Below are 22327 nucleotides of genomic sequence, written 5' to 3'. Positions count from 1 at the left end.
CATCAACACTTTTCAACACTAACTGTAGGTTAGCAGTCTCCAAACTAGTTATCCTAGGTGAATCATCTTCTAGGTGCAGATGTAAATAAGGTGTTGCTTGTAACACCTCAATTTGAATGCTCGGTGTCTTGGCTCTTTCTCTCGAGCTTCGTTTTGGTTGTTAGTAAATTTACCTCTATCCCTGTGAGAACTGTCCACTGTGATTTTGAGTTTGCATGGGAGGGAGAGAAGATTGAATGTGAGCTAATTAAGCTAGATGTAGATGAGATGCAATGGAACCATAATACAATTTTGCTGATAAAGGGCTTCAATGATGTTTGCAAGTTAATCATATTGGAAAATGGAATACTTGCACAAATTATCAACCACCTCGTGCAACTGTAGGCAAAATTCTATGCACTTGGTCAATTGAAGATGGATTTCCTCATCGCTTCTCAGGGCTGTACCCGAGGCACATGACCTGTTTGACATCAAGGAGCACTGCAAGGGATATACTCCTTTCAGAGTCCAGGGAAGCAGACTGTGATGGGGAAGCCGCATGCACCTATGAGGGGGTTGGATTCAAGGTCGAAACCATGGTGCCAATGCCTGAGCGCATCACACGATCAGTTGCCTCAGGTGCCACCTGGGAGTAGCCATGCCTAAAAAACCGTCATGTTGGTGATTTTTCCGTGCTCTTCAATAAGGGGTGCTTGGAGTAAATCTGGAATCTGTCCATGCACTGGGTGGCTCTCCCGACAATCTTCCATACTAGAGAAGAAACCACAAGTGAGGATACTGTAGAAGCCAAGGGCTGGAGATCTGCTTCAGAAAAATGGCAAGGGGTGGTGGCCTCGGTCTGGGGTGACGGAGCGCCTGCCATGGAGTCCTACTGATGGGGTGAAGATGAGGAGGCGCCGACACTTGCCGAAGAGAACTGCCCGCAAGCAAGAAAAACCTAATGAAGGAGAGGCTGAAGAAGAAAGGGCTTGTGCGACGGCAGGGAGAGGGCAAGGAAGGGCGGCGAAAAAAAACAAAAAACTCCACGGCCAAGGGGAGTCGGCATAGCACGATGGCGTAGGGGGCGGCAATGGACGATCATAAACAAGGCGAAGAGGCAGCAGCGACGGGCGGGCAGGGAAAGCAGACAGGCAGGGGCCGGCCGGAGGATGGGCAGGTGCACGATGGAGGTGGGTTGTGCAGGAGGCAGGAGGGCAGAGAAGGAAGCCAGTGGGGGTAGCAAGGATGGCGGGATGGCGAAGGAGGCAGGGTGGTGGGGGCGGGGGGGATGGCGAAGGCAGCAGGATGCGCAGCAAGGGGCTCAGGTGGAGGGCAGCTCAAGCGCAAAGATGGAGAGGAGAGACAGGTTCGCTTGGGGGGGAGCTCTTACTCTTGAAAACTTGCACCGCTTAGTTGCAGCCTTTGACTCATTCAAATTTCTTCTTGTAAAAAATCCTGTGTATATTTTGTTGTAATGTGTACATTATGCTCATTGTTGTTTCAGCTCCCAATCACCATGTGATTGATGTTCAATTGTTTGTTTTTATGGACAAGGGTGGGTATATATGTAGTAGTAAGTCTTGGACAAGAGTGGGTATCTATGTAGTAAGTCTTCGCCCATGAAAAAAAGCATGGCATCTGGCTCTGATATTTGGGGTAGGTAAATTACAACGTATTCCCACCAGCGCTCAAGACTAGACACGTCAATGCTTCCTCTTCCTCTTTTTCTTTACAGACCTTGCTCCTTTTTTCTCTGGCCATGTATTTTGGCAAGTGCTTTCTTTTGATATCAAGTTCACTTTCTGTGCCTTTCTCAATGCCTGTTTGTTGTTTCTGTTTGATTTTTGTGGAGTATGTTCTTTTTTTTGTGTGCGCGCACATTGCTGATTAATGTCATGGAATTTTAGGTAAAACATCCTTCTGCTCTACACATGTTCGAGGCTATCATCAAGCAAGCAAGAGGGAAGCAAGTTGCTGTTTTCTTAGACTATGATGGAACACTGTCACCCATTGTGGAAGATCCTGATTGTGCTTATATGTCTGAGGAGGTAGATTCCGATCTTTGTGGGCATTCCTTTCCACCTACATGTATTGTTAAATTGATCCTTTTCCTTGCGGAGTTCTTGTAACATCATTATTTCAGAGCTATTCTGGACAAGTTTGAGCTCAAATGTGATAGTTCCTTGTGCAGATGCGTGACACTGTCAAAAAAGTTGCTGCAAATTTTCCCACTGCTATCATTACCGGAAGGCGTAGAGATAAGGTATGCCTTTAAAAGTTGTGACCGATCAAAAACAAGAATTCGGATGAATACCCATCTGTTTGCTTTGATAAGTCTCATGACTTGTAGAAAGAGGACTCTTGGCCTTCATCCCACCGGAATACGATAGAAAAAACAAGAATAATGATAGTGAGCTATGAAGCTCAGTGCTAGCAAAACAGCCTGGAGTGCATCCAATTGTTTTGGCCTGCTTATGAGATTTTTTCCAAGTCCTTTCCCTTAGATTTTGGCCCTCTACATAGCCTTAGCAATTGTTATAACGATGAAGCTTGAAGACCTTTTGGAAGTGAGCATTTACTGAAGCCACGGTCCACCAGAGAAGTATTGGTAATTGTCCTGGATGTCAAGATAGATTGTGATTGAATTTAATGAACCTTCCTAAAGGGCATGATGCTACAGATAGGCTCTTCTTTGCCCTGGATTCCGGGTGTTTCTTCCCTCTACTCTTCAGCCCACTGCAGAGCGTTGATTTTTTTCCCAGAAAAAACAATTCTATATCAAATTTGAATAAAAAACGTACAAAGTCAGAAGGCTCAGAGTACAAGTACACCATGCAAAGCTTGGAAAAGCCATAAAGGTGGCTGAAAGCACCAAGAAAAGCCTAGAAGAAGTCTCTCAGAAAAGAAGCTCTTCTTCTTGGCTGTAGGAGATCTAGAGGATCCCTTGACTCTGGTCCAAGTGACGGTCAAAATATGAACAATACTACCCCAGATGAAACAAAGGACCTGTGACCGATGTATCTGAGTACCCTCAATTGCCTTTGCGCATCTGGCTCTCCACATGTTCCACAGTAACTGATGTCTCTGCTCTCTCATAGAGAAGAGTGTTGATTTAAGGTGCAAAAGTGTTTAAGCTTGAGATATTAACAAAAATTCTTAACAGTCCATGTTGTACATTCCAACACTGCACATCTTTAAATGTGAGCCAGTTGTGTCATACAGAACAAGAGAACATAAGATGGTTGTAATGGCCTATTCTTTTTGGTGTCTAGTACATCTCCTTTTAAAGGACATGCAGATGTTTCTTCTGGTGCTTTTATGTGATGACTATAGAATGGATGTTTAGAGAGTTTAATAACAAATGTGTGACTAGCAAGTGTAGTTTGGCCTTGGAAGCATTTAAGAGCATGCCATGTGTGTGTGGTGAGTGCATGCGTGCCTGTCAGTCTGTGCATTCTATGTGCCACAGTCTTTGTTTTTAACAAGCTTACACAAAAATGATTTGCTGTACATTGCTATTTGCACCTGCATTAAGAGTTTGGTCTTTGTGCTTGGCTAATCATTATTTTGTTTTGGCAGGTATATGAATTTGTACATTTGGCGGAATTATATTATGCTGGTAGCCATGGAATGGATATTATGGGGCCAGCTGAAGGCTGCAATGGTTTTAGGGCTGACGGATTACAAACCAAAGATTCTAAGGTTGTTTCTTAAACTGAATTTTTTGATTGTGCTTTTGCAATCAGCAAAATTCCATCACCAGTTGGGAGTCTATCAATGTGAGTGTATAAATATGCATGCACGCATGCATGCACTTGTGCATAGGCACACACATGCACACACGTCCTTAATTCCATGCACAGTGTGCAATGATTGATGGAAGTAGTAAAACTTGTCAATTGGGGGTGACTGGAAAGCCAATTGATTGCACGCATGCACGCACTCGTGCATAAGCACACAAATGTACACATGCCGTCATTCCCATGCACCTAGTGCAATAATTGACGGAAGTAGTAATACTTGTCAATCGGGGGTGACTGGAAAGCCAATCGATTGCATGCAGTCCAAAGTGACGAGAGAGCCGAAAATCTTGTCCATTAAAAAAATGGAGCCATTCCTGCTAGCCTCCTCTCATATGTGCCAAAGATCTAGAAGTTCCTATAGAAATGTGTACTAGGAAGTTTGGCAGTCAAACACACATAAACCATGCAAGAAATCCTCAGTGTCAATACAACACCATAGCAAGTGTTGGATGGTCTCATTAGAGCATGAACACCTTGGGCATTGAGTAGTAGTAATCTTTCTTTTTGCCAAAGTTTTACCAACAGGGAGTACTCGTGCAATACATCTCCAGAAGAATACTCGTTGTTTTAGTGGTAGCTTGCTTTTCCATACTTTTTGCAAAGTTTGTTTCAACCATTTTGTTGACTTACATTAGCCTGGTGAGCGTGGAAGTCCCTAGTGTGAGCAGCTCTACACACGGGCACTTTTTACCCTGTGCTGGCAGGGGTTTTTTCCTTGTGTGAACAAACTCTTGTGTGTTAGCCACATCAGCCCTAGGGCTAGGGCTTCTATTAGTACTCTTGTATTCCACTCATTTCTTATCATTATCATTGAGTATTTTCCAGCTTCGCTTATGGTCTCTCTCATTCTTTGAGCTCGATTTTAGTATGTGTGCATGTGTGTTTGTGTGAGTGTGAGTATCTTCTCCCTCACCCAACACTGGTATTAGAGCTAAGGTTTACGGCCTTGGTTTCAGTGTCTTGGTTTTGGTGCCTGCGTGCATTCGATTGTCGGCACCTGTCATTGACATTCGCGCCTCCTCCCTCCTTGACTTCTTGCCATTGGCTTTGACACTCTCCTCATTGGTGTGGCCACCTGTTGGCTTTTAAGAGTTGGTTTCAGAGTTGGTTTCAAAGCTTGGCTGTAGAGCCATTAGCTTCTCGCCATTAGTCTCTGAAGCAATGAAGCTTGGTGAACAGTACTGGTGTTTTACATCTACGCCGCCGAATCAGCCATTCAGTTGCTTCCGTCGGTTTTTCCTAGTCAGCAATTGAACCTTTTGCTTTCAGCTCATGGCATTAGACTTCCTTGTCCATCAGCTATATCAGTCGGCTTTGCCCGGTCAGCCGTTCAGCGTTTGGCTTTTCTCATTCAACCATTCTGCTTCAGGCATTCTACATTAAAGTGTTCAGCTTCAACATTCAGCCATTCAGCCAGTTCAGCTTTAGCTTTGAGCATTCGGCGTTTGGCTTATGACATTCAGCGTTTGGCTCTCTGGCTCAGCCCTTCCGTTTCAAGCTTTCAGCCATTCAGCCATTTGGCTTCAGGCTTTCCACATTTCAGCCATTCGGCTTGAGCATTTAGCAATCAGCTTTCAGCGCTTGGCATTCAGCTTTCAGCCATCAGTGTTCAGCATTTGATTGCGGCTTCAGATTCAGCATTCAGCATTCAGCAGATAGTCGGGATTACTCCATTGGCTGGGTTTCACTTTATGGGCCAGTTTTACTTTCTTGGCCGGGTTTACCCATTTAGCAGTTGCTTTCAGCTTCAACATTCTGCAATCGGCATCCACACACACACACACACACACTTTTTCAGTGAAATCAGTGTCTCAGTAGAAGAGTCAATGTACATTCATAGTTGTCCTAGAGTGGGGTAGCTACTACTTAGTTGAGAAACAAGGGAGAATACTTGTAGTTGCTGAAAGGAAAGGTCTTTGAGTTCATGAGAATCTTGGAGGGAATGTAAAAGGGCTCTCTAGAAGTAAGCAAAGAGCTGAAATGAATCTCCAGAGAAGAAGAGCTGATTCCGAGCATGGTAGATAGTCCACAATGCCCAGAATCTTGTCCGATCAAGGAAGTCGGTATAAGCTGGTAGTGGAGGAGAAAGAAAACCAAAAAGCCAAAACATTCACCCGAAATGCCTCCCAAGAAAATGAGCCTGCATGCGTCCGGACAAGTCATCAAGAAAGAGTGCAAGCAATACCAAAGAAGGTGAGGCACTTTCTCTCTAGGATGCGTGGTTGGGGTATTCCACACACACACACACACACACACACTTTTTAGTTTTTACGTAACATGCACTCTTATGCACCTACTCTCACAAACCCCTAAATTCTCGCATCATGTGGTATATGATTATCTTGATTAATCCTGTTGGCATGTGTCTAGACTCTAGGTGGGGCTTGTGACGGAGATCTAGAACATGATAGGATTATGGAGGGATATTTGGTGGGGCCCATAGAGATTGCCTTTGGAACCTTTGGGTGGGGCCCATGGGATTTGTATGCTATGCCCATGTACATATGATATACTCCATGGTAGAGTATGGCTTATGGAATACAAGAGATCAGGATAGTAACTATCTAAGTTTACATGTGTATATACATCATTGAGGTTGCTTGGACTTTATCTTTATTTGTGTGACATTGTTTGCTTGGACAATGCCTAGTATATTGTATGCGAACTTCGCTAAGGTTTCCTTGTGGACGTGCGTGTGCACTGCTGTTTGGGCCTAAAGAGGTGGTCTTATGGCTTTTGTAGGTGGTAAGTACACACTAAACATAATTTACAACTTTATTCTTTATATAAACTAACATTGGTATGTGTAGGTTCACATGACATTAAACCAAGGCTGGACAAGTCAAGGCCATCATTATTATATGCTTGAGAACCTACTTATAAGTATGGGCTTCCATAAGCATGGAAAAGCAATCATTAATACTTATAAGAGTTTTGGGCTGAAGTGTAGAAAAGAAATCATTAAAATCTTATAAAGCTTTTGGGCAAAAGCATGGAAAAGCAAGGCCAACCATATATAAAGCATAGTATTAGGAGGTGACTTTTACACATAATATTAGAAGGTGACTTCTCTCTCTCTCTCTCTCTCACACACACACTTTTTTTTTTTGTGGAATCATAAGTATATTAGATTTACAAGATGACTATCCAAAGTAGATAGTCCCAAAGTACATCAACTGAAGATGTCAATATAAGACAAATATACATCATGATCTATTTGGTCAACCTGCATGCAATCGAAGAAAGATTGATGCAGGGAGTACCGAAAAAAGGAAAATGTAGAAAAAACCGCATCACCGAAAACTCCATGGTTGCGAACTTTCCATAGTGTCCATAAAGCCCAGTAGCGCACCCATGAGAAGAAAAGAGAGAACTCTGGTCTGGGCAAATGAAGACCAAATAGCCAGAAAAACTTTCCAAATATCATATTTGGAAATCGAGCCCGCAGAAGCTGGATGAGAGGAAGAAAAAACTGACGAGAAGAAGGACAGCTCCAAAAATATGAATGACTGTCTCTTTCTCTCTCTCTCTCTCTCTCTCTCACACACACACACACACACACACACACACACGAGATTTCATCCACCTATGTTTGCTGGCACACGTTCGAGGTCTTTGTAGGTTTGGCAAAGACATCTTCGTAGGATTGGAAGAAGGTAGATGCCTCTGGGGTGGTCCCACAACTAGGAGGCCAGTAAGATCGGGCGTGGCTGCTCCGTTGTGGCGAGGTTGAATTCTTTTACCAGATCTTGAGAGGGGAGAGGGTCAGGAAGTTCACTTCTGTGGGCAGCCTGGTAGAGCATCATGGGGTCATGTGCTGGGCATTGGTTGATCTTGAAGTTGCCATGCTTGTCATGGTGCGAGGTTGAAGAGAGCTCTTCAAGAGGAATGGGGGGGTAATTGTTGGTGGCAGGTTTGGTTGGGCGGAATGCCACCTTAACAAGAGGCGCCTTGGCCGGTGGGTCGTCACTTAGTGAGGTGGAGGTGACCCTAGGAGGCATCTCGCCATGCCTCATTGGTAATGGGTTCTCCCAATCCTATGGCCTCGATTGTTTCCATCTCCAGAGTCCAAACTGGAAAGGGGTACTGGAGTGATTTCAACCATGTGGCAGGCTAGGGTGGTGCTGGCTGCTTGGATCTAGTCGAGCAATTCGGCATCTTTTGTGTAAGGCATGATGCCTTCCTCTTCATCGGGGATGGTTGGTGTCTAACTTCAGCTCATGTGGCACTTTAGCCTGGATCCACAAACTGTCTGATCCCGAGTCATGCAGCACACCCACAGGGTGCAATCACGGGCAGCCAATTAAGAGGGAGTATGCTCATTGAACCGCTCGAAGGCGGATGACCACAAAGTCAAGCTCCATCCATCTTTACTCGTACTGCCTCTACCAGGCCCCAAGGGAGTGACCTCATGTTGATCGACCATCCGTACACAGAAGTTGGCAAGCCGGGTAAGCTGAAGGCCGACAGTGTGCAGGGTGAACTCAGGCATCAAGTTGATGTCAGAATGCCGTCTATGATTGCACCAAAAAGTGACGTGTCATTGATGTGGACTCTCACACGGGGGCTTCGGTGACAGTGGCAGTGGATGGGCCTATTCCCATGCAGGTGGCACTGTCATCTTGTGCCCCCGGTCGCCCACCACTAAGAGGAGCTGGTGGACTTAGTCCTTCCCATTGAGTGAGGAGTGCTGCAAGTTTTTGGTGGACCTTAGTGCTCCGGCACATCCAATCGGCAGCCTTGAGGAAGGGAGTTAATTGAGGGTATTGATGGATCTGGTGCCAATGGTGAGCTAGGTGTGGATGGTGAGCTAGGATGTATGCTAGTTTCCTGTGGTGGTGTAGTCAGAAGATCCTTGTATGCTTGTAGGAATGCATGGTCAGCAATATTGCAGGAAAGAGGAGATGGTCTGCAGGCTTTCCTTCAGCTGAAGTGGCTCCTAGAGTCGTCTTTTGGGCGTGGGCGATCACCATGTTGGTTGGGGGTTGATCACCGGCGGCAGTTGGAGTGGGTTGTGAGAGGACTTGCCCACCCATCAAGGTCACTTCATGGTGCGTCAGTGGGTGAACCAGGCTATTCCTGGCACCACTCAACTAAAGAGCCTGGAGAGCCTCAAGCCAAGCGCCACCTTACAGGAGTTCCAAGACCTTTCCGTTCAACTCGAAAATGCACGACTCTTGTTTGAAGGTGACAACAACGAAGGGGTTGGAACTCCAAGGTCCACGGTCACTACATTAGGCATAGTGACCAAGCTCCAAAAGGACTTGGAAGCTCTCAAGCTCCAGAACGCCCACAATGAAGAAGACCATCTCAAGCGTGAGCTAGAAGTAGTAAAGCTCCAAAAGGCTCAGCAAGAAGAGGGTAATCTTGCCCAGCTTCAACGGAGATAGAATGACTCAAGGCTGAAGAGGAAGCCAAAAGAACACTTTGGTCTGCCATCTGTCAAGTTGTCGATCACACCCCATAGGAGTGACTGAGAAGGAGAGATTGCAACTTTTGTGAGAAGGGTGGTCATGAGGATAAAGATTGCTATTACCTTAAGGGGTTCTGCCAATTACACTAGCAGCAGCAGCTGTTCCCACCAACCACCACAGCCGCCAGTCACTTGGCAGGCCCTTACACTCCTATCTACCACCCGCAAATCCCAGCAGTGAGCACCAACCTACACCCAACAAACCCATGACTTCCCCACATAGAGCGCGAGCACTTTTGCTTCTTTATCCACGAACTTCACTTTTCCAACAACACATCTTGTCTCAGTGGGAGGAGGAGCACATCACATCCAGTCACAATCAGTTCCCCTCCTTCCGTACGCGTCTCGGCCCTCGGGCCACCAAGATAGTTGCCTGTGTCATGAGCTCAGAGAATGTTTCTCAGGGAAGGAGCGTCAAGTGGTGGAGTTCCTGCGATGACACCCGGTCCTCATGATTGCTTGGACTGAAGGTTCTTGAGAAGGTGTCACGTAGGACCTCCTAATTGCTTGGACTGAAGGTTCTTGAGAAGGTGTCACGTAGGACCTCCTAATTGGCAAAATGGTTCATTGGAAACCGATTGAACCATTTGTAAGCCAACCCTTCGAAGGTGAAAGGGGAGAGCACCACATAGTTATCCTCTCCTTGTCCAACCCTTTGCTTCTGCACATGGCCAGATAGCGCCACACATGGTCGTTGGCGTCCTCCGTGGTGGTGGTTTCTTTGAAGGTTGGCAGCTTGACATGTACACATCCTAGCATAGTCGTGTGGGTTTCAGTTCCGGCCAAATTTGTATCGGCCATGAGTGAAGGTAGGGGTAAGGGTAGAGGGGGGCTATGAGGAGGCACAAAATTGAAGGTGGGTTTCCTATGACTGTAGCAATGAATTGACAAGGGGATTTTTAGTGGACTTTATGACCCAACCCGAGAGCACGTGCTGCGCATGTGACACTTGACTCTAGAACTCACAAGGAACTCCTGATTGCTGAGAGTTCCCCAATAGGTTTATTACACTGACCATGTCACGGGTTCTTCACTCTATGGCAGTATGCTTCTAGGAGTTGCTACTTGGCTAGGGAGATGTGTGGCTACACTACCTTGCTCCACTACACACTCACAACTATGATGAGACATTATGGTTGACGTGCCCCCAAGAGACAGTGACAACAAGAAATTGGCAAGATGACACTTCAATAGAACACACTTGAAGGAAAGAGACACACAACACAAAGACAATGATGAATAAGAACAATTGCATTCATTCACTAAAACTGATTAATCCCCTCAGCAATCCCAAGAATTTTTACGAGCGGTCCAACCACGTGTGTAGGAGCCCACGGCGGTGAGTAAACAGGTGCGGCCGCCATTGAATGTGGAGTGTAATTCTGGGGCAACCTACCACTAGTTGCAAATATTAGGAATGCGCCAGCCACTTACTGATGGTGTGCAAGTGGTGGTCCTCCAAGGTAAGAGATAAACCTAGTAAATGCCGTGGAGCGCACATAGCCTTGAAGAGGTTGGTGGTAGGTATGTACTTCCATCAATGATTCACCAACTTGGGGTGCTAGTTGTCATGATGGCTGGCACTTGTTACCTGGATGGCTGGCACTTGTTAGCTGGACGGCAGGCACTTGTGAGCTGGACGGTTGGCACTTGTTAGCTAGACACCGGCAATTTGACAAACTATAGCTTCCAAAATGAGAAGGTGATGTCAAATATACTCCTTCCTTGGAGGAACCCATTCTTTGTGTCATGAATAACCGACAGTAACCTCATACTCAATGACTTCGCTAAATTTTTTACTGCAGATCCAAGTAAATTGATGGGCCTCTTCTCCTTGATGTTGGTCTCATCCCCGGATAAGCTGGATAAGGAACTCCATGAGAAAAGGGGGCATCGTACCTGTATGCCAAATCGCTTGTTAAAACAACAGTGCTCTCATCCCCAATGTGGTCCCAAAACTATATGAAGAAGGATGGGTAGAGACCATCATTCATTGGGCATTTTCCTTTTGCAATGCATGTCTCAACTCATCCTTCGAGAAGGGGGCATCCAATGAGCAACACATCATCTGTTATAAGTTTGGGCATGCACTCCCAAATTGTGTTGTGCAACCTCTCTCTGCAGAGAGGTGATATTCGATAAAAATCTGATGTGATACTCATCACCCTCTCTCTCTCAGCTTGAATCTCTCCTTTGTGAGTCCTGTAAGTATCTCACACATTCCCTGCTATGGGTAGGCCCATGTGCTGAGAAGAAGTGTTTATGCATCTGCTAGCCATGTGTGCCCAAAAGGTCTTGTTAGCATGAAATGAGAACTCAGCTCGCCTATCCATGGCCATCAGCAGACAATAGGTTTGGGGTCCAAGGAGACTCTGGATATTTCTAGCGTTCCCTCTGAAGCACAATAATCTTGCGCCTGATAGTCCTCTTCTTGTCCAAGGTTTCATGTTTCTTGGCTGAAGCAATCCTATGATAAATTGGCTGATCCTCTTGAGGGCCAATGCAGTTCTATGTCAAGGGTCGAGATCATCACATGACCTCATGCAGAATCTCTGCATCCAGATGGAGGGGGGAGGCAATCTGAGTCCCCCACTCCCTGAAGCACAAAACACCACGCAATAATTTGGTGGTGCCAGACATGATAGCAATGGTGCCTCCCCTATCTAGGCCCCAATCATCCGCATAGAACCTATCCAATCATGCAAAGATACATCCATCCCTGCTTCTGTGGTTATGCCAAGAGTAAGATAAAGAGTTAGGCCTCCTCTCTGGAAGTAATCCTTTGTCCAACAGTCCGTGCCATAGAAAGAGAGCTTGAATCTCTCCCATGAGGCTCTCTCCAAGGGGTGCGTTCTACTGTCACGGCTACCCTTTTTGTCAGGGGGTTGCTCATCCATGTTGAAATCCCATCCAACTATCCAATGATCTACTTGGGGGAGGAGCTCTGTGATTGCCTCCCAAAAGGCCACCCGCTTACCTCTCACATTAGGTGCATAAATATTCAAGATGCCCAATTTTTGACCCTCATGAATGACCATAATCCATACGCTCTGGCATATGATAACACCATATCCAATAACTCGAGGCATAAGTGACAGTGCAACAGAAATGCGCACACCCCTTATGGTCCCATCTGCCCAAGACCAATAAGTGTAGCCAGGACCAGTAAGTGTAGCCAAAAAGAATCTTTTTATTTTACCACATTGGTGCCTATCCCCAATTTGTGCCCGTGTGACAAGAGCACATCCATAGTTCCACCTGTAACAAGAGGATGAAGTTGGTCCTTCACAAGGTGCTTCCTTTTGTGGGTGGGAAGCCCTCCTAGGCCGTGCACATTCCATGGGACAATCCTCATGGTAAAGGTGTGATTTTGAGCCAGGGACCTAAGCAAATGCTTAGTCGGTGTCTGTCTGCTTGCCTCTCACAGTGCTGAAATAGGGGGTAGTCACTGAGCACACATGCACAGTACATGGGCGCCTTGCAATGTATCATGATCAGATACATCGTGCAGTACATCCTGTAAAGCCTTATGAGAGGGCGACATGTCCTACGCTGGCCGAGACCGAGTCTTAGGCTCTCTCACCTAAGAGGCGCATTTGCGCTGTCTCCTACGACCCCTAGCCCTAGGGCAATCTCTGGCAAAGCACAAAGTCCTCAATAAGCTCACTGTCACGAGCAAGCACCATAACCCTAGAGACAGGGTCTGCCAAGGCAGTGACCTCTTGGCGGCAGAGGTCAGCAAGGCATGGATGGGGGCACCTGTATGACCAGGCCAAAAGCTGACCCAATGGCTTCCAACATCAGCCAATACACGTGTGTATGGGAATCTGAGTGTTAGAGGAAAGCGGTTCCATCTTCTTCAAAAGGTTCGGAGTAGCTGGTGTAGGGTAGGAAGAACATCTTCCTTGGGCCAATGGGAATGGGATGCCCTTCAGCATCTCTGAGGTTGCTTCCTCAGCATTGAAGTCCACTTGGAAGAAACCCCTCCCAAGTAACCTAACATATTTGAAGGTGCAAAGTGGGAGGGTGCAACACTGCGAGTACCCAATCACGAGCCTAGAGACGGGACTGATGTGAACCGAAGATTTTGGCAATAAGGGTCGTCTTGGAGATGGGGTGGATTCGACCAGAAGACTTTGGCAATGAGGGTTGCCTTTGTCAATCTCAGCGAAAAGGGTTGCAAGTTTGGCTCCTGTGGGGGGGGGGTGTGATTAGTCATGATGCTAATGTGATGGAAAAGGGCCGTCTTGAACCCTGATAGAAACCGTTCCATGTGAAGACTGCAGGGAAGGAGGGATAGAAGCAGGGAAGGCAAAAGGACAAGACAGGCAGCAGGAGGGGCGGCAGAAGTGGAGGACGGGCAGGGGCAGCAGTGAAAAGGGCAACACATGTAGCAGAGGGAGGGAGGGGGGGGGCATCGTGGTCACAGAGAAGCATGAACAGCAAAGAAGCGTGGGCAGGAGAGGCGGGGCAGCGCGGGCAGCTGAAAAGAGGCAAGGGCAGCAAAGGCAGGGGCATCGAATTAGCAGAGAGGGCAGCAGGAGAGGAGAGGGGCAGGTGCAGCTCAGGTACAGGGACCTCTTGCATGACTCTGTTTCCGTGGACTCTGTGGCAAGGGTTTGAATCCAATGCTCCTTCTGTGTGTGGATGGCTCGGTCACTCCTGAGTTGAAGACCACGTCAGTAAGCTTTTGGAGGAGCTTGAAAAGGTCTTTATTCTTCAGAGGAAGCCTGGAAGAAACCTCCCATTGCTGCTGGAGCCTCTGATTGGGGGCCCTGAGAACTTACAGATTGCTCTAACTATTACCGTGCTGGTCCTTGTAGTGCAGTCTTGAATCTGTGCAGGCTTCCGAGAGAGGCAACCAAAAGGCCCACATTTTTATTGTCTGTCTGCATTTGTGGATCCTTATAAGAACGTTTAGGCTAGTGATGCTGTGTCTGTTGTTTTTGAGAAAGTTCCTCTGTGCAAGTGGCCAGCTTTGACAAATTGAGTTCAAAAATTTCTGCCTTTGAGAACGGTGTGTATGAGCATGTGGCTGTGAGCTGAGTGAGAAAAAGAGGACAACGATTTTTGTCTGTTGTGGGAAGAGTCATCTGTCTCAAAGTTGCTTCTAAATATACCCAACTCACACATCTTTTATTTCCTCAAGGTGGAGCATAAAATGACTATTAGCTCCCATGGCCAACTCAACTGCCCTGCATGAAACTTTTTTGGGTGTTGTGCTTGCCTGGGGTTTCAGTTGGCTGAAAGTTTGACAGATGATTGTTTAACAACGGTGTCATGAACTGACCCAAAAAACCAAACCAGCCTCCATTAAGTAGTCATTCAAATGTCCTCACCCTTCAGTGATAGCCCACTGATAGGTGAACAAGATCATCAACTAATGGAGAAGGAAGACAGCCTCACTTACTTGTTCAAGGTCTCTCCTCACTTGGCAAAAGATAGAATGTCACACTTGTTTGACAGCCCAAATAAAACAAATTAGGAGGTCGTGCAGGCTGCAGATGAGATCAGAGATCAGGGGCAGTTTAAATTGGAGACAATGTGGCTCCCAGTATCTCCAGCAGAAAGGCACCAGCAGAGGTTGGGTTGGCAGAATCTCAAAGGATGCAAAGCAGGGAGCCGGTGGTAGTGGTGCAATACAAGCAGGCTTTCACAGTCAATCATACAGCTTTTCTTTCAAAAACAGCGTAAAAAGTGTCCATTTTCCATATAATTTTCTCATTCGAACCTGCTGTTTTCAAAACCTTTGTGTTTGTACCCTTATTCTCCATGGGAATTTGAAATCAGTAGGATAATCCAATCTCGATAATGAATCACGGGCAATGTTTTTGTACTTGGAAAGTTTTTGAGAATTCCTTACCAAGTTTGTTGTTCATGTTGTCTTTTGTTTGCTAAAAGTGCAATCTCGAGGATTGTATCCTTGCAGTCCTCTATCTTTGCTAACTCTGTGCATTTAACAATACTGCCACCCATGTTCATAGTCATGTCACTTATTGTCCTGGATCTATAATTTGCAGGGCAATGATGTTGTCCTTTTCCAGCCACCCAGCAAGTACCTACCTTTGATGGATGAGGTGCTTTCTTTTATTGCTTTTCTCTTATTTTGTTACTCATGTTTGTTACTGCTCTATTAGCTTAAGTCTCTCACAGGCTTCCTCATTTTTGGACAAAGTCGCGAAAGATTCTCTTTTGGGCTGCCTGAGGAAGCATCAGCTTTGAGAGGAGTTACCTTAAATAATATGTCCAAACTGATTGCCAATCCATAATTGTAGACTTCAATTTGTGTTCAATGCAAATGCCCTGATGTTTTAGGGCATTTAGTGGCTGTTGATGGTTACCCTGATTTCAACATGTATGCCTGTGAATTGACAGGTTTGCAATTTGCTTAAAGAAAGGGCATTTAGGGACAGTTGTTGGTAACCCTGATACTTTCAACACGTATGCCTGTGAATTGACAGGTTTGCAACTTGCTTAAAGAAAGGACTAAGAAGTATTATGGAGCAAGAGTAGACCACAACAAGTACTGTGCTACATTGCACTTTCGATGCGTAAAGGAAGAGGTAAGTCTGACATCCAAGGGCCTGATTGAGAATGAATGTCTCCAGCACTACTAATACTCTCAGCACACATTAGTTATCTACCGATTTATAATTAAGAGTGCTAGGTCTGTGGCAAGAGATCATTTAGCACATAATTATCGTGTTAGGAGTCATCAACAGATGGCACCAAGAAAGATGATGCTGATCCGTTTTCATCTACAGCTGGTGCCTTGGTAAGAACATCACTTAGTCATGCATTGTAAAGACTTGGTAAAGGCAGTCTCTTGTAATGGACCATAAGTTTAAGAGTAATGAGAAATGATACAAATGTAGTCCTGGCATTACCATTCCTCTAGATAGCCCTTTGATCCTATTAGCAAACTCCATGGTATTACTCTTGTTTTCTTACTCTCTCCCAATTGATGCAACAAATCTTCATCACTGTTTAGTGCTCCGAATCTCTTTCAAATTCTCTTCTCATCGGGTGGGTACTCGTTCTACCATTTTTTCTTGTAATGATAATGGAAAATAATTGGCTAATTCATCCTCCTCCAACGGCTTCCAATTTGCCCAATTCTCAAAGGCTTGCAAATGAATTGTTGAATCTCTTTATTTGTCACCGAGAAATAGAAGTATGTCCAGATTTACCTTTAGAGTCCACTTTAGGGCAGATATTGTTGGAGTCGGCCCTCGGCCCTCGGTAAGTAGTCCCTCACGATAGAGCCGGTTGTTTGCCTCAGTTATTTGAATGGTCTTAAGGTCTTGAGTGCTTTGGATTGTCTATTCCTCATGGATCATTTTGTCTTCGTCTACTAACCCATCTTCTGCTTCATATCTTCCTTGGCTTCGCTCTTGCAGTTTTCAATTTCGTATTTTAGTTCCTGCTCACCTTGGTCCATCTCTTGAGAGTCCCGCTTGCATCTTCTTCTGTAACTGTGGTACCTAAGAGATCTAAACATTTTCACTTAGTTAAGACAACTACACACGATGCAAATGTAGAACGGCTACAGATGTAGATTCTGTGTATATGTGTGGTGTGCGTGTGTCTGTACTTTACACTATGGGTGGAGGATGGGCCAGTCCCCCACTTTTGGTTTCTTTATTCTAAAAGGGATGATTCCTTTTACAAACCTCGGCACTTAATGAACCTATTACCCAGACTCCTAAATTTCGAGATAAACAATGTGAAAGAACTTCTTCAAATCATTTGAAGTCTATGCCAAATCTCTTACAGACAATCTTGTGGCTCCACTCAGGGACAACTACTTAATGCCCGGATGCAACTCTCTGCCAACCCAACTCAGGCTCTAGGAAACACCGTCTTTGTAATTCCGCTTTTCTTTGGCTAGTATGTGCCTCCTCAATAACTTCCATGAGAGTTGAACTATGATGGCAGGCATAGGTGCTAGTTGTATGGCCCACAATAATGGTTTTGTGTTTGCTCAGTGCCATGAGAACCTTGTGGACCTTCCATCATGAGAAATAACTTCTCTTGTATTGTTTTTGAGTTTTCCCATGGCTAATAATTTATAAAATTCCTGAAGTCCACAAATTTTATGCAAAGTAGGAATTAAGGGGAGACGGCATCCTTACAATTAGATTCTTGTACCGTGAACTGGCAACAATCTGCTTGAAAGATGCTGAAATGTTTCTTCTCGATACTGAAAGGTTTTGTTTACTTTATTGTATCTCAGGATTGGCTTGCACTTGCAGAAGAGGTACAAGCAATTTTGAAAGAATACCCCGAGCTAACCTTAACTCAAGGTCGAAAGGTTAGTGTAACATGATTTTCTTTGTTTCTCCCTTAGAAGAATTACGGTGGATAAAAGAACAGAAGGAGCACACACAAGTGTGTGCACCTCTCTCTCTCTCTCTCCCTCTTCGTGTGTGTGTGAGGGAGAGTTTTTTGTTGATTGGGAAGGGGTGGGTGGGGTGGATGCGGTCTGCCTACTTAGTTTTTAAAAGAAACATGTGCCTGCTTTTGCAAAAGAAAGGACTTAGATGGTTTCAGAGGGCCTTTGGAATGACAAGCTAGATCGTGCTTTTGAGCTTTGAAGAAGCTAGCCACATTGGCACTCATGTTATTTATCGGCCAAGTAAACCTTTTGTGTTTGAGACAAATGCCAATGATTATGGAGTAGGTGCAACCTTGTTCCAGATTGGGAGACCCATACCAAGAAGCTTTTGGAGACATCAAACTGCAATCAACATATGATTTCTTGTAGGATATGCAAGATATACTGAAAATTGATTGTGTGTAATGTTATGCTAACCAACAACGGACACTGAGATTCTTATAGGAGGGCATGTGGGTATATCTTAAATTCCCCAAGGACTCTAAGACGATGAGAACTGGTAAGGTTTACAAGTTGTCTTCACTGGTTGTTAAGGAGGGAAGTATGTTACATTCCTAACCCCTAAGCAAGGTTAACAGGTCTAACTTCATGCTAGGATGAGAGTGATTGTAGATTAGGCATCTTATCACGTTAGTGATTTTTATGAGGCCTAGGCTATTTGTGGCTCTTGATTCAAAGAAGGCCTATATAAGTGACTTTTGGAGTCAGTTTGAGGGAGGGCTCCTCAAACTTGGACTCAGAGGTCCATGTGGCTACTCCATGCGTACATCAGAGGGGTGTGTCCTGGTGGTATGGGATGCCAAGGCTTTGCACGTGGAGTCAGGTCTCGGATGCTACTGACCTCTATGCTGGGGGGTGAGCCTAAATGGCTCTATGGTTGGGTAGTGAGCTAGATGCCAGTGTCTGTGTTTCCATGTTTTGCTTAATCGTAGGTCTCTAGTAGTAGACATGGGTCTTACATACCACCCCGTGTGTTGGAGCGGGGTAGAATGTGTATGTGGTTGTTCGAGCTTGGCGGCCTGTTTGGAGTCAAGTTGGCTGGTTGTTGGAGTCGAGATGGGCGGCGTTGGAGTTGAACTAAGGTAGGAACTAGATGGCACTAGAGCCGAGCTTGATGGCACAAGAGATAAGCTGTCAACTTGGGGCAGGAGCTAGGTTGCATTGTAAACCGAAATGGGCGGTGCTAATGCAGACAAGATGGGCTATGTGTGCCCTAATACTATGCCTTGACTCCAGTGCCCCCCCTCCCCTCCCACCAAGTTGGGAAATAGGGCTATGCTTGGGGGGAGAAGCTAGAAGAGGGGAGGGTCGAGCTACAACATGCTGTGTAGAGAACAAAAGATGTTATTAGTGCAGAGAAAGAAAACTGTTATTAATGTCTATGAAAGACGTCCTAGGGGTCTATGAGACTGAAGTACAATATAGTGGGCAGCAAAAGAGCCTCATGTGTCGAAACTCACAATGTGTCCTTGTGGACCGCGTGTGTATTGCCTTGATGTCGAGCACTTGTGGGAGTGCTTCTAGTCCCTTATCTAGAGGTGTCACATGGAGGGTCAAGGACTATGGGACTGGGGACGTCTTGCTCTCTGGAGGACATGTGCTCTCTCAGAGGAATCATCCAATGCATTGGGTGCTGTGGGGACATCTAGCTGTGTCCTGGCCAATTTGTGCCGGGTGGATCTCTCAAAGGACCCCCCCCCCCCCCCCCAAATACATTCGTTGCTCACTCTGTTGGGACATCTAGCCTGTGGTCAATTTGTGCTTGGTGGATCTGGTATGGCCTGCGAGTCAATGGAGCTCTTTAGTGAGGGCCGAAAAGTCAATGATAGATGTCTGTGCGGAGTCCGGGTATCTAAGTATGTAATGTTCCTCTGACCCTATCGCCTACATAACCTGCATAACCGTCAACCCCGTGAGATGCCCACTGCTCTCCCCGTCTCATTTGGAAGGCGATGTGATGACACCTTTAGGTAATCAATGGCAATCCTCATGGCATGGGACATGTGTATGTGGAGAAAATTGGGCCACCCAATGGATCTGTCCTCCCTAGTGACCCTCTAGAAATGCTCTTGTAACTTGAGCTTTGGAGATAGCTCAATCTGGAGTATCAATGTCCAGTCTATATGAAGCCAGGCTAGATCTAGGTGGATAATGTGGTTGATCTCATGCTGTGGGAGATCAAGAAAGGGGGAGTCGAAGTTGTACTCAATGGGAGGGAGGTTGTCCATCTCAAGCCACGTGACTTAAACCAACCAGTGGTGCGTGCAATTTGACCCTCCTGTGCCAACAATAGTCTAGAGGACTCCAAAGCTAACCATGGGAGGTGGTCTATATGTATTGTGTAGACATGATGCTGTAAGTATGTGGCGGCCTGAAATATGGCATCTATGACGTGAGGGGATGCTCCAAACTTGGCGAGTACTATGGCATGTGGTACTGAGGGGAATTGATCCCCAAATATACATATAATGTGACCAACTCAACCTCTTCTCTTGTGTATATGAAGGAATGTCTGGCTGCAACTGGGTAGGTGTTAAAAAGGATAATCTCAGTCTTCCTGAGCTTTTCTGTGAGGTCTCTCTCTGTCACAAACTTCCTCACCGACTTTTGTTTTCTACTGTTCATGTGTGGCATATGGAGCTTGCCATGACATACATGTATGGCTGGTGGAGCCTGACATGGTGTGTCTATATGGCATATGGAGCCTGACATGATAGTACATGTGTGGCTTGTGGGGCTTGACATGGTAAACATGTATGGCAGCTGGCTCATGGAGCCTGACATGATGTGGTTTCCTAGGACTAGCTATCCTGGAGATCTTATGTATTTATGTTCTGGGAAGGTTCCGGAAGGATCATGAGCCCCGTACATTTTAGCTGGTACTACTGAGGAGATGGGAGTTTCTTCCAGTCTAGCTGCACTCATGTGTGTGCCTGACTTAGATTTTATACTTGGATGGCTTGTTTTGGTTGCTTGGACAATGCTTGAGATTAGTGCTTGTGTTGTCCATGGGCCAGGGATGCCTAGGCACCTTGTGGACATGTATGTGCACACCTTTTTGGGACTGACAAGTGGTGTGTTTTGCAGGTGGTAAGTGTCCCCAAAAACCCAATGTACAGCTTTATGATTTCACATACTAATAATTCTGGGTGCACGTCCACACTCACTTATAAGTGACCAGACAAATCATAAGTTATTCACATTGGGCAAGACCAATTTAATACACGTGGCAGCCAATAGGACAAGATTTGGACCAATCTATTGTAGGTGCCCCCTTTTGGACCAGAAAAGCGCCTGGGATATTTTCAGCGGTGGAACTCTATTACGGGGGGAAACTCCAATTTTGGAGAGGCTCTTGCCTTCTGGTGCATGGGAGGAGCTGGTTGACTAGTTCTACAGCTTGCTACAACCATCTACCACTACCTACCGCGACGGAATTCAACCAGGGGTGTGGCCAAGGCTGGTCAACTTCATCTAGTGGCTGTTTTTGATGCTGGCCGACTGTTTGCAGCCCTTAGAAGCTCCTGGTTAGGGCATCCAGAGATAGGGAAGTGCTGGCCGATTTGTGGGAGAGACATCCTCTACTGATCGGAGACCATCTGGCTGCTAGTTGTGGCTTCTGAGAGCTGGTCGACTTGCTCTATGAGCCAGACAAGAGGAAGATGAAGATGCAGGGCTGTCCCGGGTTGATGTGGGAGTGCTATGGGCTGTCCATGGCTGTCCTACATGTGCTTAATGCCAGGAATGCTCTCTGGTGCTGAAGATTGATATCAAAATTCAGCGTATGTTTTGTTTTGTTTTCATACTCTACTGGAAGAAATAGGTGCTAGCCAGTGGAGAATCCCTGGGCACCTGCAAAGTTGTGTTTGGAAGGGGGTTTTATGGATTGTGCAGAGCTAACATCTTTCTTTTATGTGGCATGCTCATGTGTTTATTTAGTTTTCATGATTGATAAGATTTCCATGTTATTGCTGTCCTACTATTACATTGGCATCACAGCTTGGCTTTCTACAAAGCTTGTGCCTTATATGATGCTGGATATGGCTGTAAGGAGTCATTATCCGTGAGAGAAGGTTGGGATTTTGAGGTATCCCTCGTCTTACTATTGCGCCTCGAAAGAGGTTACTTTTGGTTTAAGCGTATGTGAGCGTGTGGAAAGACTTCGTGGCCCTCCTTTCTGTGTAGGGGCATTGTTGCACCCTTGCAGTCTATTCAGTATCATACTTGGGAAGTTGGTAGAGAGCGATTCCAGGGCACGGGAATTCTTTTCTTTCTGAAAATTTGGTAGATACTTTATGGCCAGCCAATTAGATCATGATGTGGAGGATTCCATCACCTGTATTTGTTGCATGCAGGAAGATGATAGAGACACGGACCACGTTGGGGCTTTGGCAGATAACGATCCACCGCCGTTGTTTGCTAGGGCTGAGGATGAGCAAGATCTTGATGCTTTGATGAATGAGCTTGAACAGCTCCGTGCTTTGCAAAGGGACCCGGATGTATAGAGGGTTATTGAATCAAAGTCTCGGGTTAAGGCTGATGTGGTCACTTTTGATGCAATTGTCCAATAGATGGGAATTAACAAACCTCGAGAGTTGGTTGTTGCTTATTAGAAAAGCCGTGGCGATGTTTCCGATGATGAGGGAAAGTGGGTCTTCACACGGCAACCTCGCA

At 45.8% G+C, this 22327-nt stretch overlaps 1 protein-coding gene across 4 annotated transcripts in view; it reads left to right on the top strand.

Moving 5' to 3' along the window:
* LOC147635878 (putative trehalose-phosphate phosphatase I) overlaps positions 1–22327 on the top strand; it is a 77479-nt gene that overhangs the window by 43888 nt on the left and 11264 nt on the right. For all 4 annotated transcript variants that reach the window (XR_015266447.1, XR_015266448.1, XM_086801271.1 and 1 more), the window contains exons 3-8: positions 1887–2027; positions 2171–2242; positions 3559–3681; positions 15276–15332; positions 15717–15818; positions 17492–17569. Coding sequence is in view for 2 of the 4 variants with exons in the window: in XM_086801271.1 (XP_086657397.1) it covers positions 1887–2027; positions 2171–2242; positions 3559–3681; positions 15276–15332; positions 15717–15818; positions 17492–17569 (573 nt within the window). In the remaining 2 variants the exon portion in view is untranslated. The remainder of the gene's footprint in view (positions 1–1886; positions 2028–2170; positions 2243–3558; positions 3682–15275; positions 15333–15716; positions 15819–17491; positions 17570–22327) is intronic.

The sequence above is a fragment of the Cibotium barometz genome, chromosome 8 (assembly GCF_041138505.1).
Source record: "Cibotium barometz isolate CiBa-2024 chromosome 8, ASM4113850v1, whole genome shotgun sequence".
Taxonomy (NCBI): Eukaryota; Viridiplantae; Streptophyta; class Polypodiopsida; order Cyatheales; family Cibotiaceae; genus Cibotium; species Cibotium barometz.
The sequence above is the reverse complement of the archived record's forward strand: the minus strand, read 5'-3'. Positions and strand labels throughout refer to the sequence as shown.